This window comes from Stegostoma tigrinum, chromosome 33, assembly GCF_030684315.1.
Source record: "Stegostoma tigrinum isolate sSteTig4 chromosome 33, sSteTig4.hap1, whole genome shotgun sequence".
NCBI lineage: Eukaryota > Metazoa > Chordata > Chondrichthyes > Orectolobiformes > Stegostomatidae > Stegostoma > Stegostoma tigrinum.
This window is the reverse complement of record NC_081386.1, coordinates 21,134,636-21,155,701: the sequence shown is the minus strand read 5'-3', so window position 1 is coordinate 21,155,701 and position 21,066 is coordinate 21,134,636. Positions and strand designations below refer to the sequence as shown.

General features: G+C 41.4%; 2 protein-coding genes across 5 annotated transcripts in view; one reads left to right on the top strand and one right to left on the bottom strand.

Moving 5' to 3' along the window:
- The window catches only part of dmxl2 (Dmx-like 2), a 132,210-nt gene extending 130,650 nt beyond the window's left edge, over positions 1-1,560 (top strand). For 3 of the 4 annotated variants that reach the window (XM_059639307.1, XM_048562600.2, XM_048562599.2), the window contains one exon: positions 13-1,560. In XM_059639307.1, coding sequence (XP_059495290.1) covers positions 13-222 — 210 coding nt within the window. In that variant the 3' untranslated portion in view covers positions 223-1,560. The remainder of the gene's footprint in view (positions 1-12) is intronic. The other variant, XM_059639308.1, reaches the window with a different exon arrangement.
- A 947-nt stretch (positions 1,561-2,507) lies between these two features.
- gldn (gliomedin) overlaps positions 2,508-21,066 on the bottom strand; it is a 43,429-nt gene continuing 24,870 nt past the window's right edge. Inside the window, exons 3-10 of the mRNA XM_059639260.1 lie at positions 17,076-17,102; positions 16,849-16,947; positions 14,866-15,021; positions 9,356-9,481; positions 9,167-9,253; positions 8,955-9,080; positions 7,247-7,400; positions 2,508-5,643 (exon numbers count right to left, since the gene is read on the bottom strand). Coding sequence (XP_059495243.1) covers positions 5,172-5,643; positions 7,247-7,400; positions 8,955-9,080; positions 9,167-9,253; positions 9,356-9,481; positions 14,866-15,021; positions 16,849-16,947; positions 17,076-17,102 — 1,247 coding nt within the window. The 3' untranslated portion in view covers positions 2,508-5,171. The remainder of the gene's footprint in view (positions 5,644-7,246; positions 7,401-8,954; positions 9,081-9,166; positions 9,254-9,355; positions 9,482-14,865; positions 15,022-16,848; positions 16,948-17,075; positions 17,103-21,066) is intronic.

Genomic DNA, 21,066 nt, shown 5'->3' with positions numbered 1-21,066 from the left:
TTTGTTTTGCAGGTGTGGGGTTTAACAGGTCATGGATTAATTCATTCATTTACAAATGAACATGCCAAACAGTCAATCTTTCGAAACATTGGTGCAGGAGTTGTGCAGCTGGAAATTGGGCCAGCCAATCGTATCTTTTCCTGTGGAGCAGATGGAACTTTGAAGACACGGGTTTTGCCAGACTATTTTAATACTCCTGCTGGAACATTTGACAACTTGTAGGTTAACTGGGCTTGCTTGCTTTGGCTTCTGGCTATTGATAAAAACACATGGGCATCTCACATATGCTGTGAAGTGCGTAACCTGCTTGTGAGTTGTGTTTGAATGTGAAGGGACTCGAGGCTCAGTTTTTGCAGTTTTTGATTAGCAATGGACAGGAGCAGATTTTAAATATATGTTAAGCAAAAGGAAGTCATTTGAAGAATTAGTGTTGCGTTGTGGCATAAAGCCATGAAGAAATCGTATCATAAACCAGAGGACAGATATGCATGTACTGTATCATTCTTTTAAAAGTGCAGTTGCAGGTTGTTGATAATGCTTTGTATAGACAATGCAAAAGTTTTTGGTGTACTGTAAGTGTATGGACATTTAAAAATGTGCCCATGGTTAAAATCCATCAGCACTGTATTGGAAAATCCTATATGTAATGATGGCGTGAGTTGATTTATAAAAATTTGAATTCATTATTTTACTTTTCTCTTCAGAGGGAATTTTTAGTGACACTGAAGAAGGTGCAGATAGTCTTAACTGAAAGCTAAAATGCAAAAAATGGAATGCAGAGTCAATAAGCTGTACAGATTAATTATGTCAGTTTATAGGTACTTTTGAAATTTTAATTTAATCACTCAACCAACTGGTGATTGAAATGACTATTTTATGTCTTTTTGCACACTGTTATTAAGCCTTCTGAGACTGTTGAACTCCTATTACAATCTGTTTGCCTTTAAAATTATAAAGTGCAGCGCAGTGTAATAATGACATCATTTATCTATACTTGAAAGTAAAGGAACCAGATGGGATTTTGTTTCGGTTTCTTTTGCTCATTCTGCGTTTTAATATTATTTTTGTTTATTCATTGAGTCCAACCATTGCATTCTAATTAAAAGGAAGCTATGAAGACTTGCTATTTAAAAGAATCTATATTGATGTGAAAAAATGGTTGCATTTCCTTGGACGAATGTCAGGCTTAACTGGCGCGACATTTTATGTAATATTATGACCAATTAAGTTATTTTGATCTGTGAATTAACATAACTTGTAATCATTGCTGTGTATGTCTGCTATTTTGCCTGTAATATGCTGTTTAATTTATTATATTTTTATGTTTTCAGTATGTATATGTTGCTAACAAATATGCTAAGTAAAATTTGAGGACCTTCAATCAGTATTTTGACACGTCTGCGAAGTTGTCTTCTGCTTAAATTTTGTGTCTGTGTCTGTAATAAATTCATTGCATTTCTTTGTGGACTGAGCAAGATGTGGACTTTTCATCTGGCGCTTGAAAATGTATTTCAAACAATAGTTGTGCTTACCTTTGTAAGTCAAATAAATTATTTTTAATGTGAGTAGCTAATGGTCTGCTGATTTCTTTTGTTTATTTATTTATAATGCATGAGAGTTCAAACTTAGACCCAAGAATGTGATAAACAAAAGGCAATCAACTTGCGATGGTTTCCCCATTTTGCAGTTGTCATTCTTGGGAAAAATTTTGCCTTTAAAACAATGCATGTTACTATTTACCTACAGTTTGGTGAAGACTCTAAAGCTATGGACTCTCCTGGACAAAGAGTCTGCTTTCTGAATGCTGTCACCAGGTAACTAATAACAGATTTGTTGCTTTGTTAACAAAGTGTGAAGCTGGATGAACACAGCAGGCCAAGCAGCATCTCAGGAGCACAAAAGCTGACGTTTTCGGCCTAGACCCCCCCTTCAGAGCTCTGAAGAAGGGTCTAGGCCCGAAACGTCAGCTTTTGTGCTCCTGAGATGCTGCTTGGCCTGCTGTGTTCATCCAGCTTCACACTTTGTTATCTTGGATTCTCCAGCATCTGCAGTTCCCATTATATCTGTTATTAGTAATTCTTTTGAATGAGACTTTCCATAAAAGTTTTGAAACACTTGCTATCTGTCAATTCAGCACAGGGCCCTGGAATTGTTGTATTCTTGGTACCAGAGTCACTGTCATGGGAAATCAATCCATTTAGCACTAAGGACTAGGCCTTGTTCTTATGTGGCAGAATCACAGTCAAAAATCCATGTCAGAGATCACAATTTTAATGTATGTGCAAAATAATCTTTCTTAATCTTCACAGCTGAAAAGTGAAGATGTTATTAATCCCAGCATTCCAATCATTTTACATCCAGTAGCAGTCTTGTGTTACACAAAAGCAACTGTGTACATTGACAATGCCACAGTGTTGCCTTTGCAACTTCATGTGTGAATAGGTAAAGGTGCAACTATTATCTCTTAGCAATAAATAGTGATACAAATAGTTATCAATAATCCAATATTATCATGTTTGCATATATTAATTTTATTGCCATTTCACAGGCATTTGAAGTTCTTTATATAAATATAGAACAACCAAAATTCCATTCCCACTAAATAAACAACACCTTGCACCTGGTATGTTATGCAATTAAAAGTTCAGTTACTATAACTTACATTTACTAACCACTGTAATGCAGATTCTATCTATCGCATGTCGTTAATGAAGCTCTTTATCCTTTAAGAGAAAGATATCTATTAAATAAGTATATTGAACATTTAAGTGCCTCAATGTTGATTGAATTTTCTTGAAAAATGACATTTTTGCGGTTTTTTTTTGTGTCTCACACATCAGAACAATTCCAAGAATACCAAATTTCAAACAACAGTTTGCACTCAGAAAATAATGTTGATTGGTTAGCAAGCCAAACTTCCTGATTGGCTGACACATTATCATGGAGAATGAAGTTGCAAACTGTAGGCTGACCATGCTCCTTAAATTCAAAAATTTAAACATATTCTTTGTTTGCAGAGAATGGATTCCTGTATTTGAATTTACATCATTTCTAGCAAGCAAAAGTGATCTCCAATACTAGCTCCTCTCTGATGAAGGGTCTAGGCCCGAAACGTCAGCTTTTGTGCTCCTGAGATGCTGCTTGGCCTGCTGTGTTCATCCAGCCTCACATTTTATTATCTTGGAATTCTCCAGCATCTGCAGTTCCCATTATCTCCAATACTAGCTCAATTGATTATCTTAAAGTGATGGTTACAGTAACTATTAGCAGGCAGGATTGTTCAGCAGTGCTATCCAATTGCACAATCACATTCAATTGTACAAATATTGGGTTTTGCAGGTGTGGATTAGTTTTGCATGGTGTGTAGTCTGCCTGTTACGAACAACTGAAGTCATTACTTGATTGCTTGGATGTAAAGCTGAATTACCTGGCATCACACAGGCGCTGAAGTTCAGACACAATGTTGCTGAATTGTTTAAATAGGATGTCTTTTTGGACTGATAGCAGTATCCTTTTGGGGGAATGGAATATAATGTAATGGCCAATGGCACAGGCACATAAAGGTGATCCTACAGATGATGCAATAAGAAGGAATTTAAATGACAAGCATAGTTACGTGGTCTTTGTAAGATGCCAAGTGAACAAGGGTGATAGCACTAGATCGAATGTGCATCAAGAGCCTGTTGGGGGATAGAATCTTAATTAAAACATATACAGAACTACAAATTCTGTACTGTTTTCTTTCTTGTTGTCTGTCATGTGATTTAATTACTTGTTTACCCACGAAATAATAGCAGCATGAAATAGCTTCCTTAACCTGGTTCTCAAATTTTTGAAGTATTCTGCCTTCCCAGGGTAATTGGAGGTAGCAGGACACTTCTCAGACCAGAGTGTGACAGCTTTTAGTTCTCAAATTACTTTCTCCAAATGCCTTGGACAGTCAGAGTCAACTTGCCAACCAATCAGTTGCCTTTTCTCCTGTGGTGTAAATTGTGACCACTTGAGATTTGACATTCTTATGTTTTTCCTGGTAAGCGCAAGACAGAAAACTTGAGTCATGTCTGTCTTTTCAGAGATTCATTGATTTCACAATATACTGCACAATGCTATCTGCTTAATTATTCAATATTAAAACTTGAATAATGTTTCTCAATGTTTCAAGTCTTACCAAAACTTGAACAATAGTTTGTACAGTGCATGCAACTGAATTGTTACTGTAGATGTGCATCTTTTATGCACATTGTATGCAATGTGCATCAAATTTTATTTGAACAAATACCGTACAAGTAAAGGTCTTTAGATGTGGCTGGAATGTTTGGTTTTTGTAAATAAGCCCAAGCATAATGTGGCTACCAGTCTTAAAAGTGTGGGTGAGTGTATCTGTACTCTGTGCAATTCATTTTGAAGTCTGTGAAATTTGAAAAATGTAGAAGTGGTCAAAGAATCCCCTTCTCCAGTTTACAAACGAGATTCAAGAATGCACTGCAATTATTCACCACAGGAAGTGAGCCCACATTCACAAGGTGGGATGGGATGCAGCAAAGGGCCAGGACCTGAACTCAGAGTTGCTGTATAACTTCTGTGTAACTTCTACATGGAAGCTATATATTTACACTAAAGCTACAGTATAAATATAACTTGTACATATTTGGATGTTGAGAAAATGAGTAAAGCTGATTTGACATTGAGTCAATCTCTAAGCCCCTGGTGACAGGGAGTTGGTTAACTGGTTGACTGGATGCTAGCTTGTAATGCAATGAGTCAACAACATTATGGGTTCAGCTCCTACACTGGCTGAGGATATTGTGAAAGACTCTCCTTCTCAACTTGTACCCTTGATTCAAGCATAATGATTCAGGTTAAACTTCCATGAGTCATCTCTCTCTTAGGAGAGAGGAGACCTGTGTCCTGTAGGACGATGATGACTTTACCTTTACCCTTTAAATCCAAATTGAAAGAACAAATGTTTATAAAATGCTTTAAAATATAATACAGAGCAATGAAGTTGCATGTACAATTCATGATGTTAGATATGTTCTGCAGAAACAATAGTAAAAAAAACTCATTTTGCATTTAGCAAAAATCTTTTCAACTTGAGAGCATATTAAAGATTAGTCACTATCAGTTACATATTCATGAATAAGTGCTCTCCGTTGTAAGGTAATTTGCAATTATTCAGCTAATAAGAAATGAAGGCCATATTTCTTTAAATAGCCATTTTCCCATGTGTATAAAGTGTGGTCATATGGATCAAAGGAGACCATTGTAAGCGTATCATTGGATGATCTTAAATCAAAACTTACATCAAGTGGTTTATCTTTCAGCAAATCAAGTGCAAAAATTATTTTGGAGTCCTTCGTATCTGTGAGGTAGAGAATACCACGTGCTATGAATGCATTGCCAGCTTTTGACTTGGGATATGTAGTATTGATATTTTGGACAATCAAGAATGAATCTTCATTGATTTCAATTTGACCAACAACAATGTTTTCATCGTGACTCGAAGCATAGATTACCCAAAGTCCATCTTTATCAGCTGTCAAGTCAAAATATGTCTTCGCATTTTGGAAGAGATAATTGCGATTGTTGTGCAAAGCATTTTCTACTTTCATGTGCTGGGCCTGTTTACCACCAAGTGGAAATCTAAAAAAAAAACAATGAGCTTGCTCAATTCTGTCTTTCAAGTGCCCAACCATCCATCCTCACGAACAATTTAAACATGTGAAAAATGCACTCTTGTAACAAAATTGGAGGTGTAGTGGCAGTGAAAAAGGTTACCTCAGAGTACAACATGATCTTGATCAGATGGGCCAATGGGCAGAAGACTGGCAAATGGAGTTTAATTTAGATAAATGTGAGGTTCTGCATTTTGGAAAGGCAAATCAGGGTTGGACTTATACACAATGGTAATGTCCTGGGGAGTGTTGCTGAACAAAGAGACCTTGGAGTTCAGGTGCATAGTTACATGAAAGTGGAGTCACAAGTAGATAGAATAGAGAAGAGGGCATTTGGTATGCTTGTCTTTATTGGTCAGTGCATTGACTATAGGAGTTGAGAGGTCATGCGGCTGTGCAGGTCATTGGTTAGGCCACTATTGGAATACTGCATGCACTTGTGGTTGTTGTGAAATTTAAAAGGGTTCAAAAAAGATTTAGGGAAATGTTGCCAGGGTTTAGAGGGTTAGAGCTTTAGGGAGAGGCTGAATAGGCTGGGGCTATTTTCCCTGGAGCATCAGACGCTGAGGGGTGACCTTAATAGAGGTTTACAAAATCATGATAGGCATGGAGAAGGTAGATAGACAAGGTCTTTTCCCCAGGGTGGGGAAAGTCTAAAACTAGAGGGCATATGCATGTGTAAGAGATATCCTTGGTTTGTTTGGATAAAGCCAAACTCAAAATGTTTGTTTGATTCCCTGGTATGGTACTGTATAGAACCAAAGTTTTTATATAAAGTATATTTTTGAAATTAAACAAGTCTGCTTATATTTGTTGTGTTCAAATCACTGGAATGGAACCTGACCCTACAATGTTCTAACTCAAAGCAAGAGGACTATTGAGTTGTGGCTGACACACAGGTGATGTACTGACAGGCACCAGGACTTTCATTTCTTATGAGGTTACTGTTTGGATTTGCACTGTGTTTCCTCAATAAGTAACTGACTCAAATCAACCTGGAAGCAAGCTATTTGGTATAATCCAAGCATTCCTCTCACATCTGATATACCCAATATCTAGTTCCTGGTTGTCAAATTTCATAAAGGTTAATGATGAAATACCAATTCAGAGTTGCGAGGCAGCATTAAAATGTTCAAGACTTGAACAGCATTTTAAATATTTCAAGTTTTTACAACAACAAAACAGCTGCAAATGTGTTCATGGCTGTTTAAAAATTCAGATTATAGTTTACAATTACAACCACAAGTAATGAAAATAAACATTTTAATCTGGAGAAGTTATTCAAGAAAATTCATTTATCTATTCAAATAAATGGACTTCACACAAGTTTAAATGTTGTTTAGTTTGTAATTTAAGTCTCATAAAACTGCATCCAAAAATAAATTGTGCTGAGTAAGTTAACAAAACTCAGCTGTGTTGAACACAGTCAAGTTTCTCAACTTTAGCAGAATTCCACTAGCTGCAGACAACAGGGAATACCTGATAATAGCCTACTTCATACGTGAAGGTCCCCACTAATCAGCTTATACCCATTATTATTCCTTAAAAATACAACTACATAATATATTCACCTTATAATTTGATCAGATCCTCCTTTGTGGTAAAAAATTGAGCCGTTATACACTGCATGTCCACAACCATGAAAATAACGTGCCAATGTTATTGTCTTGAAGTTGCTCCCAATTCTGAGTGCCTCTAAATTTTCATATTCTTTAACTGTCAATCCTGTAAAATTTAAAGGAAACAAAACAGCAATTGCTGGAAAAGCTCAGCAGGTCTGGCAGCATCTGTGAAGGAAAAAACAGTGTTAACGTTTCGGGTCTGATGACCCTTCCTCAGAACTGGTAACAAATCTTCACTAGAATATTAGTAAGAAAGTTTGATCCACAGGTAATAAGAAAGGCAAATGGAATTTTGGCATTTATTGGCATTTGGAATGGAGTATGAAAATAGGGAAGTGCAACTATAAAGGCATCTGTGAAACTGCACCTGGAGTATTGCATATAATTTTGGTCTCTTTACCCAAGGAGGGCTATAGTTGTTTAATGCAGGCTCGATTGAGTAGTTCACTTCTGTGCAGCTGAGTTTCCTGCAGGGTTTTTAAGGCTCTGACCTGTTCTAGTAGCCGCAATATTTATGTGGCAATTTCAGTTCAGTTCATATATACTGGCACATACTGATCATAAACCTCTAACCTTTGTGGAAAATATCAAAGCCCAGAATGCCAGACCATTTCAGTGGAGTTTGCTATTACTGCCCTAACACTTAAAGTTCTCACACTTTCAGGGAGAAACAATGTGATAACCTGTACTTAGACCTAAATTAATTTCTGGACTAAGTAACCTGATTAGCAATGCGATAAAATGCATAGTGACATTAACCTTAGAGAGTGTGAATGTGAGTGCACACTTTATTATTTACTCATGTTTAGACACATTACAAAGGAAAAGTGTCCAAAAGCCATATTCGATTCTGTCATAGCAGATATTATGTACAGGTATGATCCAAACATTTTAATCTGTAACATCCTTGATTACACCCAGTTATAAATATATTTGGAAAAGGATACTTTGCAAAGCAAGAGACGTTGGCGACAACACCAAAATGTTGCATTTGCCAGTGACAGAGTGTGTAGGTGGTGACATCCAGTCCTCAATAGCATGTTGCTCAGAATAAGGTCCACAGGATAGGGTTTGAGTTGTATTCTAGGTTAATTGACTTGGGGCCTGCCTCCTCAGCCTGCCCTGTGCTTTAATGACCATTAAATAATCAAGGGTGCTTCATAGATAAAGGGGAGAAAAACAAGCTTCCACAGAAATTGGGAATACAATTTACTCAGCCATTTGAAGGTCTTCATTTGCCATTCTGTCTTAGAATCATAGAATCCCTACAAGGTGGAAACAGGTCATTTAGCCCATCATCAAGTCTACACTGCATTTCCAAAGATCATCCCACCCAGACACACGCTCCTACCCTATCCCAGCATTCCCATATTTAATCCACCTAACCTCCATATCTTTGGAAACACACGAGACACAGGGAGAATGTGGAAACTCCACACAGACAGTCACCTGAGGTTGGAATCAAACCTGGGTCCCTGGCGCTTGAGGCAGCAGTGTCAGCCACTGTGCCACTCCAGTAGTCCATCTTAATTGTCCTGCGTGTCTAACTTCTCAGGAAAATATATATTTAATGCTAACAGATATTTTAGCATGAGAAATTGTGAATATTTTGGGATGACATTGCAAATCATTTCAGTTAAGCACACTCAGAACAAACCAGAAAAGTGCTCAACGACCCAAATTCGTTCATTGTTCTTCGCTGCAGGGTCCTTCATCCATGCTCCAAACGTGTTTTCAATCCTTGTCACATTGTAAGGGGCATCCACAGATTTTATGATTCGTCCTATAAAAGGATATTGCTTGAGCATTAATGTAATAGTAACCACAATTCAATCTCAAAATCAAGATAGAAGTGGTATGAAACACTACCATATTTCATCGGAAAGGTGTTCATTGCTTTTTGTGCTGACATCCTTCTGATTAAAGTGTCATCATTTGATGCAGCGTGAGCTTCATCTAAAAGTGTAAACAAAATAGTGATGCTCATTCTGATAAAGGCACTCTTACCAGATACCAAAAGGCACATACCTAAAGCGGATTCATACTGAGAGACATTACCGTGACTGACTGTGTTTTGCTGATGCCGAGATTTTCCTTTGGAACCTGGTGGGCCAGGCGGTCCTACAGGACCTGGGGCACCTGGAGGTCCTGCTGGCCCTGGGGGTCCGGGGGGACCTCTCTGACCTGAAAATAAGAAGGTTAAACATATAAATCTGTGCCACATACCTTCAGTAACAATCTGCATGGTGTACAGCTTAACTGCAAGGAGGTGGCATCACATACAATATTCATTTATCCAAATAAAAACACCTACTGAATACGTGCACCAACTCCCACCCACCCTCCTGCAAAAATTCCATCCCCTATTCCCAATTCCTCCGCCTCCGCCGCATCTGCTCCCACAATGAGGCATTCCACTCCCGCACATCCCAGATGTCCAAGTTCTTCAAAGACCGCAACTTTCCCCCCACAGTGGTCGAGAACGCCCTTGACTGCGTCTCCCGCATTTCCCGCAACACATCCCTCACACCCCGTCCCCGCCACAACCGCCCAAAGAGGATCCCCCTCGTTCTCACACACCACCCCACCAACCTCCGGATACAACGCATCATCCTCCGACACTTCCGCCATCTACAATCCGACCCCACCACCCAAGACATTTTTCCATCCCCACCCCTGTCTGCTTTCCGGAGAGACCACTCTCTCTGTGACTCCCTTGTTCGCTCCACACTGCCTTCCAACCCCACCACACCCGGCACCTTCCCCTGCAACCGCAGGAAATGCTACACTTGCCCCCATACCTCCTCCCTCACCCCTATCCCAGGCCCCAAGATGACTTTCCACATTAAGCAGAGGTTCACCTGTACATCTGCCAATGTGGTATACTGCATCCACTGTACCCGGTGCGGCTACCTCTACATTGGGGAAACCAAGCGGAGGCTTGGGGACCGCTTTGCAGAACACCTCCGCTCAGTTCGCAATAAGCCACACCTCCATCTCCTACCTACCAACCTCATCCCACCTCCTTGACCTGTCCGTCTTCCCTGGACTGACCTATCCCCTCCCTACCTCCCCACCTATACTCTCCTCTCCACCTATCTTCTTTTCTCTCCATCTTCGGTCCGCCTCCCCCTCTCTCCCTGTTTATTCCAGAACCCTCACCCCATCCCCCTCTCTGATGAAGGGTCTAGGCCCAAAACATCAGCTTTTGTGCTCCTGAGATGCTGCTTGGCCTGCTGTGTTCGTCCAGCTCCACACTTTGTTATCTCGGATTCTCCAGCATCTGCAGTTCCCATTATTACTGAATACGTGCATTCATTTATAGCTATTTGCCAAACCTACTGCTTTTAATGGAAATAAGAACAGAAATGGCTGGGAAAACTCAGCAGGTCTGGCAGCATCTGTGCAGAGTTGTCATTTTGAGTCCAGTGATCTTTCAACTTTTAATGGAGCTATTAACGTTCCATTTCAGCCTAAGCTTCCATTAATGATAGGAACTACTCTGCCAGGAGGGAAAAGAAGAGTTTGCATTTGAGCAGTGCTTTTCATCGCTTTAACATTTCCCAAAACACTTCAGAATATCAATGGAGGAGCCAATGTGGGGACCTTGGAGCCTTGCGAAAGCAGAAATGTAATAATGTCAATTTTTTCTTGTGATATTGATTGAAGGATAAGTATTGATCTGAGCACTGGTGCATCTTTATTGAAAGTGTTTTGTGACCTTTGAATGGGCACTTGTAGCCACAGTTTAATGTGTTATCTGAAAGAGGTCAGCTCCACTGTTCAGCAAGCCCTCAGCAGTGGAATGCAGAAAATTAAGATTTTCTTCTCCTCAAATGCCTGCAGTGTAGCTCTGGGCCAAAGCTACAGTGTTCAGACAAGAGAGTGCCACCAGACTAGAGGGAAAAATACATTTTCTTTTTTGAAGCCTCCTCCTGAAGTTGTCTCAAAGGCTACATCTTGCTTTTGGGTAATTTATTGGCCTCAGGAAGCTACTTTTTTTTAATCTCAGTAACTCATTCATTAGTTGATGCTATAATATAGCAATAATAGTTTTCAACTTGTATTGGCATGTAGAGTACTTTGTCTCACAGACAAACAATTCGAAAACTTCATCAAAATCCTGACAATTTTCAACTCTCCTCTAAATTCAAAGTCTCAACACACAAGAAAACATTAATTTCCTTGACAAAACAGTATTTAAACTGGTACTGAGCCAAATGGCCTGTTTCCACACTGTAAGTAATCTAATCTAAAAACAGTCATAAGCCAAAATTTATCAAAATAACTGACACACACTTCTACATATGAAAAGGCATCACCTTAAACACATCTTTTACAGTAAATGCATTTCCATTGCAGATATACAAATACAGAAATATTTTAAAGGGACTCCTGGCAAAAAAAAAGCACACATCTAGCCACATTTTCAATAGCAATGTTAATGTATCTAGCTGCCTGCTGCCCACTGGCCTTGCAATCACATGCTGCTTTTCACTCAGGTTACTGAACCTAACAGTAGCAAGCTTGGGACAGAACCAGCTTGTGTTTGGAGAAGTGTCTCCTCTCTTCTCCACTTCCTTGCATTCTATTTAAGGCTGTGGATTGTCTCTGATTGGTTACTCCCATGCATAAATATCTCCAGGTGACATGGGGACTTATATGAGGTAGCTCAATTGTTAGTATTGCAGCTGCACAGCCTTGAGTAACTGTCTGTGTGGAGTTTGCATGTTCTCCCCATGTCTGTGTGTGTCCTCTAGATGCTCTGCTTTCCTCCCACAGTCCAAAGATGTTCAGGTTGGATAGATTGCCCTGTTGTGTTGACGGATACACAGGTCAGACATGGGAAAGGGGGCATGATGGGGACGGGGACGGGGACGGGGACGGGGACGGGGATCTGTGTCGAGGTGGGATATTCTTCAGAAAGTCAGTGCAGACTCAGTGGTGGAAATGGGCCATTGCTGCACTGTAGGGATTCTATAATTGCCCATACGTTTTACACAATGTGGCCAACTGAGTCACAGCTGAGATCTCATTTTCCAGAAGGCAGTGCAGTAGAATGAGACCATCACCAAACCCAACCTGGTGCAAAGAATTCAGGGTCATTTTGAGGCATTAATTTCATTTGTAAAGGACCAGAAACTGCCTTAGCCCAAATAAACTACCTGTTGCAATTCAGTAAATTTGGGCCAGCACGATAGTGGGCAGCAAAGTAGGAAAAGTCCAGAGGGTAATACATTGGTTTTGCAGACCTCAAAAGAAGCACTCCCACAAGCATAGTTTACAATTTGTATTTCTTGGTCCCCTTTGGATGGGCCTCAGTAAACTTGACTGGAGAGTGTACTCTACGCTGTGTTCTCCTGATAGGACAATCAGGGTCATAAATACATCATCAGATTCCGATACATGTATTGTCCGACTACATCAGCTATGCTGTAATAGGCCCTTTCTAAAATGCTCCTGGGGATTCTAATCATGCAGTAGTACTGTCCTTACCTGTGGATCAGGAGGCCTGGGTTCAAATCCCACCTATTCCAGAGAAGTGTCATACCATTGCTGAACAGGTCGATCAGGAATTATTGCTCAAATATATTTTCCAATGGCCAGTGAGTCATCATAATCATCATAAACGTGGCAGGAAGATTACCAATTCCATTTATCACACATTACTACTGTGGTGACACATTTTTGGCCAAGCTATAAGGTGACTAATCTGTAAATAATAACATTCAGATACTGCAAACTAACAAGCCAATGAGGTTTAAACATGACACTGAAACAGAAAACGGGAAAATTGGGATTCTCCCAATCTCCTGTTGCAACTTTAGGAGAATATGGTGTTAAACCCAGGAAAACCAGCTGATTTTTGTCACTGAGGTCTCCTCACAATGGCGTTCACCAACAGCCTTGTGGAAATTCAGAATGCACAGATTTGCATCAGTACTGGTCAATCCAGAAACACTGACTACACTTGAACACTGGCTCCAAAACACTTTTGCACCTTTGAACATAGAAGGTGTGATATAAATACAACATTCTCTCTCTTCATTTAAATAGGTTAATCACACAATGCTTTAATCAAAGAACAAAGAACAAAGAAAATTACAGCACAGGAACAGGCCCTTCGGCCCTCCAAGCCTACGCCGATCAAGATCCTCTGTCTAACCTGTCATCTATTTTCTAAGGGTCTGCGTCCATTTTCTCCCTGCCCATCCATGAACCTGTCCAGATAGATCTTAAAAGACGCTAACGTGTCTGCATCTACCACCTCCGCTGGCAACGCGTTCCAGGCACCCACCACCCTCTGCGTAAAGAACTTTCCTCCTCTCACTTTGAACTCATGACCCCTAGAAATTGAGTCCCCCACTCTGAGAAAAAGTTTTTTGCTATTCACCCTGTCTATAACCCTCATGATTTTGTAGACCTCAATTAGGTCCCCCCTCAATCTCCATCTTTCTAATGAATATAATCCTAATCTACTCAACCTCTCTTCATAGCTAGCACCCTCCATACCAGACAACATCCTGGTGAACCTCCTCTGTACCCTCTCCAAAGCATCCACATCCTTTTGGTAATGTGGCTACCAGAACTGTACACATTACTCCAAATGTGGCCGAACCAAAGTCCTCTACAACTGCAACATGACCTGCCAACTCTTGTACTCAATACCCCGCCCAATGAAGGAAAGCATGCCATATGCCTTCTTGACCACCCTATTGACCTGCGTTGTCACCTTCAGGGAACAATGGACCTGAACACCCAGATCTCTCTATTCATCAATTTTCCCTCGGACTTTTCCATTTACTGTATAGTTCGTCCTTGAATTTGATCAACAGGCTGCATTAACACTCCTACCATTACATTTCTCTGTTTTAACAAAGACATGAATTTTTATTTTCACCTTTGTTACCATGACAGAAAAATTATGGCTAATGCATTAACACATTTTCTACTCACGAGCCATAAAACTGAATTCATGTTTTTGTTCACAAAGTCATACAGTATAGAAACAGACTCTTCGATCCAACCAATCCATGTCAAGTATGATCCCAAACTAAACTAGTCCCATCTGCCTGCTCCTGGCCCAAATCCCTTTTCTATTAATGTATTTATCTAAATGTCTTTTAAACATTGTAATTGTGCCCACATCCTCAGGAAGTTCATTCAATATGCAAACCACCCGCTTTGTAAAAAACAGTTGCCCCTCATGTCCTTTTTAAATCTCTCTCTTCTCACCTTAAAGAGGTGTCCACTGGTCTTGAAACCCCCATTCTCAGGAAAAGACAACTACCATTAACTCTATCCGTACCCTTTATTTTATAAACTTCTATAAGGTCACCTCTAAACCTCCTAAGCTCCAGTGACTAATACTACGGCTATGTAAGAATACATTGCATTTTTTAAGAGTTAAAAATTTGACGTTTTTAAGCTAGTTGCAGCTAGGTGTTGGTCTATTTTTGTGAAGGGGTTTAAAAGTTGGCTAGGTCAGTCTTTCCAGAATCATGATTTCAAACCAGTGTGTGCTTCCTGGAGATTTAAGCCCTTGTAAGAGCAATGTGATTGTTTACCTTCTAAAATGATCTCGTTGTAAGGCTCTCCTCTTTCACCTTTCAGTCCACGCTCACCCTTGGCACCTGGTAACCCATCTGAACCAGGAGTGCCAAGATCACCTTTCTCACCTTTGGGTCCCACATCTCCAGGTTCCCCTTTTGGTCCAGGGGCAGCTAAGATTTGACAAAGATATTTTGTTTCAATATAAATGCTAATCAACTGATTACTTTGTTATTGGAAACACAAATGTTCATGTATAAACAATACAGCACAGAAAGCTTACAAGATGTAAAGGGCTTCTCAACAAATCACCATAGTGACTAATGCTTGACCAATAATTAAACCTAACCATTTCACCCAGAACGTAGTTGACTTGGCCAATTAGACAGATGAGACAAAATTAATTATCAAATATTTTGTTGCTGATCAAGTGTCTGGGTTTAATACTTTTTTTTATTCATTCATAGGATGAAGGTGTCACTGGCTAGGCAGCATTTACTGTCTATCCCTAATTGCCCAGAGGGCAGTTAGAAGTCAACCACATCTGCTGTGGGTCCAGAGTCACAGGTAGACTAGACCAGGTAAGGATGGCAGTTTCCTTCCCTAAGGGACATCAGTGAACCATATAAGTTTGGTGTGGATTCCATGGTCATCACTAGATTCCTAGTGACAGATATTTATTGAATTCAAATTCCACCATCTGCCATCTGCCATGACGGGATTTGAACCTGGGTTCCCATAACATTGTCTGGGTCTCTGGATTAACAGTCCTGTGATAATACCACTCGGTTATTGCCTCCCCTTCCATCAACAAATTTCTTATTTGTGTACAAGAGTATTTCGAGTGCCTTGAACACAGGTAAATATGTCAGTTAGGAAAGGTCAAGCTCAGTGCTAATAGCTGACAACTGCTTGGGACAGTGTTCCACACTATTCCATTGCCCGAGGGTCAGTTAGTTCAGTTGACTCAAATTGATCCAGCAGCCTGGGATAAATCACTGTAATAGCTGTGGAGCTCATGGAGTGCCTGGTTCTTCATCACACCTGGGGAGTGGTTACCCTCAAGCTGTACATAACCCAAATGGCCCTCTCTAATGGAGAGTGACATCCTAGAACATAGAACATAGAAAATAGAACATTACAGCACAGTACAGGCCCTTCAGCCCTTGATGTTGTGCCGACCTGTCATACTGATCTCAAGCCCATCTAACCTACACTATTCCATGTACATCCATATGCTTATCCAATGACGACTTAAATGTGCCTAAAGTTGGCAAATCTACTACCGTTGCAGGCAAAGTGTTCCATTCCCTTACTACTCTCTGAGTAAAGAAACTACCTCTGACATCTGTCCTATATCTTTCACCCCTCAATTTAAAGCTATGCCCCCTCGTGCTCGCCGTCACCATCCTAGGAAAAAGGCTCTCCCTATTCACCCTATCTAACCCTCTGATTATTTTATATGTTTCAATTAAGTCACCTCTCAACCTTCTTCTCTATAATGAAAACAGCCTCAAGTCCCTCAGCCTTTCCTCGTAAGACCTTCCCTCCATACCAGGCAACATCCTAGTAAATCTCCTCTGCACCCTTTCCAGAGCTTCCACATCCTTCTTATAATGCGGTGACCAGAACTGTACACAATACTCCAAGTGCGGCCGCACCACAGTTTTGTACAGCTGCAGCATAACCTCTTGGTTCCGGAACTCGATCCCTCTATTAATAAAAGCTAAAACACCGTATGCCTTCTTAACAGCCCTGTCAACCTGGGTGTCAACTTTCAAGGATCTGTGTACATGGACACTGAGATCTCTCTGCTCATCTACACTACTAAGAATCTTACCATTAGCCCAGTACTTTGCCTTCCGGTTACTCCTATGTGGATTATGGCTCATGTTCCATTGTTCGCGCTCTTCTCAGCAAAAAGTACCTGTTGCAAATGCACAGGGAACACTGTTTCTGGGGCTAGCTACTGATCTGTACAAACACTTAAGATTCACTACCTTTCCGAGCTCGTTTGCCTTCCTTTCCAGGTGGTCCCGGAAGCCCAACAGGTCCATCTGAGCCGTTAACTCCTGGCACTCCATCTAAACCTGGACGGCCTTAAGGGATATTTAAGTTAAATACATAACAGACACAGTGTCTAGAATCTTTATCCAGACGAAATCTAGCTGAAGTTTCTCAGCTGCTTGAAAGAATAATGTTGAAGTAAATTAGTAATAATTCTTACCTGGTGGTCCAGCGGGTCCTGGTGGGCCTGTTTTATACAATGTAAAGAAGCAAATTTGGACAAAGTTATTGAAAAGAATAGTTTTCAGAACCAGTATTAAATGCCACTACATTGTACCATGCCTTTACTAGAAGAGAAACCCCTTAATTCCATTAGTTTGCACTATAGTAGACAATCAAATGGAGTAAATTTTGATTCAACACTGGATCATATTAATTTTTGACTTACCAAAGATCTGAGGGACAGGTTATTGGGCTGAGGAAAGCTTTTGAAAGTAGTTAGAGAAAACTGAAATCTCTTACATTACAAGATAATAAAATGTGAGGCTGGATGAACACAGCAGGCCAAGCAGCATCTCAGGAGCACAAAAGCTGACGTTTCGGGCCTAGACCCTTCATCAGAGAGGGGGATGGGAAGAGGGAGCTGGAATAAATAGGGAGAGACGGGGAGGCGGACCGAAGATGGACAGTAAAGAAGATAGGTGGAGAGAGTATAGGTGGGGAAGTAGGGAGGGGATAGGTCAGTCCAGGGAAGACGGACAGGTCAAGGAGGTGGGATGAGGTTAGTAGGTAGCTGGGGGTGCGGCTTGGGGTGGGAGGAAGGGATGGGTGAGAGGAAGAACCGGTTAGGGAGGCAGAGACAGGTTGGACTGGTTTTGGGATGCAGTGGGTGGGGGGGAAGAGCTGGGCTGGTTGTGTGGTGCAGTGGGGGGAGGGGACGAACTGGGCTGGTTTAGGGATGCAGTAGGGGAAGGGGAGATTTTGAAACTGGTGAAGTCCACATTGATACCATATGGCTGCAGGGTTCCCAGGCGGAATATGAGTTGCTGTTCCTGCAACCTTCGGGTGGCATCATTGTGGCACTGCAGGAGGCCCATGATGGACATGTCATCTAGAGAATGGGAGGGGGAGTGGAAATGGTTTGCGACTGGGAGGTGCAGTTGTTTGTGGCGAACTGAGCGGAGGTGTTCCGCAAAGCGGTCCCCAAGCCTCCGCTTGGTTTCCCCAATGTATTGGGGAAACCAAGCGGAGGCTTGGGGACCGCTTTGCGGAACACCTCCGCTCAGTTCGCCACAAACAACTGCACCTCCCAGTCGCAAACCATTTCCACTCCCCCTCCCATTCTCTAGATGACATGTCCATCATGGGCCTCCTGCAGTGCCACAATGATGCCACCCGAAGGTTGCAGGAACAGCAACTCATATTCCGCCTGGGAACCCTGCAGCCATATGGTATCAATGTGGACTTCACCAGTTTCAAAATCTCCTCTTCCCCTACTGCATCCCTAAACCAGCCTAGTTCGTCCCCTCCCCCCACTGCACCACACAACCAGCCCAGCTCTTCCCCCCCCACCCACTGCATCCCAAAACCAGTCCAACCTGTCTCTGCCTCCCTAACCGGTTCTTCCTCTCACCCTTCCCTTCCTCCCACCCCAAGCCGCACCCCCAGCTACCTACTAACCTCATCCCACCTCCTTGACCTGTCCGTCTTCCCTGGACTGACCTATCCCCTCCCTACCTCCCCACCTATACTCTCTCCACCTATCTTCTTTACTCTCCATCTTCGGCCCGCCTCCCCCTCTCTCCCTATTTATTCCAGCTCCCTCTCCCCATCCCCCTCTCTGATGAAGGGTCTAGGCCCGAAACGTCAGCTTTTGTGCTCCTGAGATGCTGCTTGGCCTGCTGTGTTCATCCAGCCTCACATTTTATTATCTTGGAATTCTCCAGCATCTGCAGTTCCCATTATCTCTTACATTACAACATTTTTGCATCAAATTTCTCACTTTCTTTTCTTTCCTCAATGCACGGGTTCCCCCCACCCCCACCGAGGACAGACCCCTCCTCACTCACTCCAATCTAACCAAAGGAGATAAGGTGACTCATGGCAACAGGCCTAGCTATAGCCAGTTCATCCCAGAAACAATGGGAGGACATCATGACCCCAACTGGCAAGGGGACAGGTGTAGGGAAAGTCCACCAAAGGGCTTCCCTGTGATGTTACTCCAGACAGAGGCAGGAGGGTGGCTCAAATTAGCTATATCATTACCCTAGTTAATGATGTACCTTTGACACCTCCAAGCCAGCTCCCACTGTTTCATGGGCACATTCACTCAGACATCTCAAAGAGGCTGCATTTGGACCAATCAGCCTATCATCGGTCGAACATAATCCCCTTGAGAATGATTTCCAAGTAAAATTATGACAGGCTTCAAAGGCTTTGGAGTGTTTAAGGATAACCGGCGTAGGTTGGTAAATAGCAAGTCATGCCTGACAAATTTAATACAGTTCTTTCCAGGTATAACAGCGTGTTTCAATAAAGAAATCACAATGGATCCCACATATTTCACACTGAATAATGAGAATATGGAATGCACTGCAAGGGGTTTCTGCTATAATGCGATATGTGCATTCCTGTGAAACAACACGATATAGAAAAATCATGTTCTAGAAATAATGGGTTTACGGGCAGACAAAAATGACACAAAATCACTCAAAAATCACTCAAAGCCTAACATAAATGATAGCACAGTTTGAGCAAATGTTTAATTCACACATAATAATGAAGCAACAATAAATTTATCACTTTATGTTGAAAAAATGTCAAGATGACGTGATGGGAGACAAGGTTTTGAGGTTCTTCTCTTGTTAATGCAGGGCTGAGGGTCATCATCATCATCATCACCTTCAGGTGCAGGTGTGGCTGTAAGGCTAGGACAAAATATCGTTAAATCCAGAAGTGGGTGGCTGTGTTTTTTTTTTGTCTTCTGACGGTTTCTTGGGAGTTGGCTTGAAAAACGCATCCAGTTTTTGACCTTTTTCTTCTTTCATGGAGAAGCTGTTCACAAGGTGCCAAATAAGATCTTATCCCATGAACTGCTACCCTGCTGCGTTCTGCATTGTAATCGTTGTCCTCCAACAGCTGCAACTGCTTCTCAATTTCCCTCAGGATAGAAGACAAAACAGAAGTGGAAAGCTCTCATGGTGCTACATGCTGGACTTTTTCCTTATCTCCAGCTTCTACTTCCCCCTCAGCAACAAATTGTTGTAGATCAGCTGCAGAGAGGGATCTTCACAGTGAGACTCAAGCAACTCTTCAACATCCTCACTCTCCGCTTCTTCAAATCCAACTTACTTTGCAAGATCAACACAATATTCTTTGATTCTTGGGAACTCCTGTGACAGATCAAAGATTTTAAAATCTTGAAAAAAATCTGGGAGGAGCTTCCGCCAAACTGCATGCAAGCAGTCCTTACTGGCATTAACCCAGGTCTCCATGATGTCAAATAGATTCTTAAATGTTAAAGCTTTTCCAAAATCCCCTTCTTTGGCTGCAATCAGCCTCTTAACTGTGTGCCTTAAATAATAAGCTTCAAAAGCTGCTATTGCACCCTGGTCCATGGATTGAAGGATTTAGGTTGTGTCTGTGGTGTAGAAATAGCACTCTGATGTTTTCAGAAAGCTCACCAATGGTGGGAGGATGGCTTGGTGCATTATACACAATGAGGAGAATGTTGAAAACCATGTTTTTTTTCTGCACTACTCTAAAAACATCTTCTAAAACATCAACAATAAACTCAGAAAAAATTTGCTCCATCATCTAACCTCTTGCTTGACATAAATTAGATGCCTAGCGTATACTTAAGGTAACTTTTCAAAGCTCATGAATTGGGAGAGCGGGACACCACCATAGGCTTAAGCTTTAAGTCTCCACTGACACTGGCACCCAGCAGCACAGTCATACAATCCTTTGCTGCCTTAAAGCCTGGAGCATGTGCTTTATATGTAGAAATGTAGGTTCTTAATGACATTCACTTCCAGTATAAACCTGTTTCATCCAAATTGAAAATTTGATCCAAGTGGTAGCCTTCTTCATCATTTTTTTTACAATGGGGGGAAATGCCATTGCATGCTCATCTGCACTGGCAGCTTCGCCACAACTTTACATTATGAAGAGCATAGCGGTTCTTAAAACTGGCAAATCAATCACTGCTA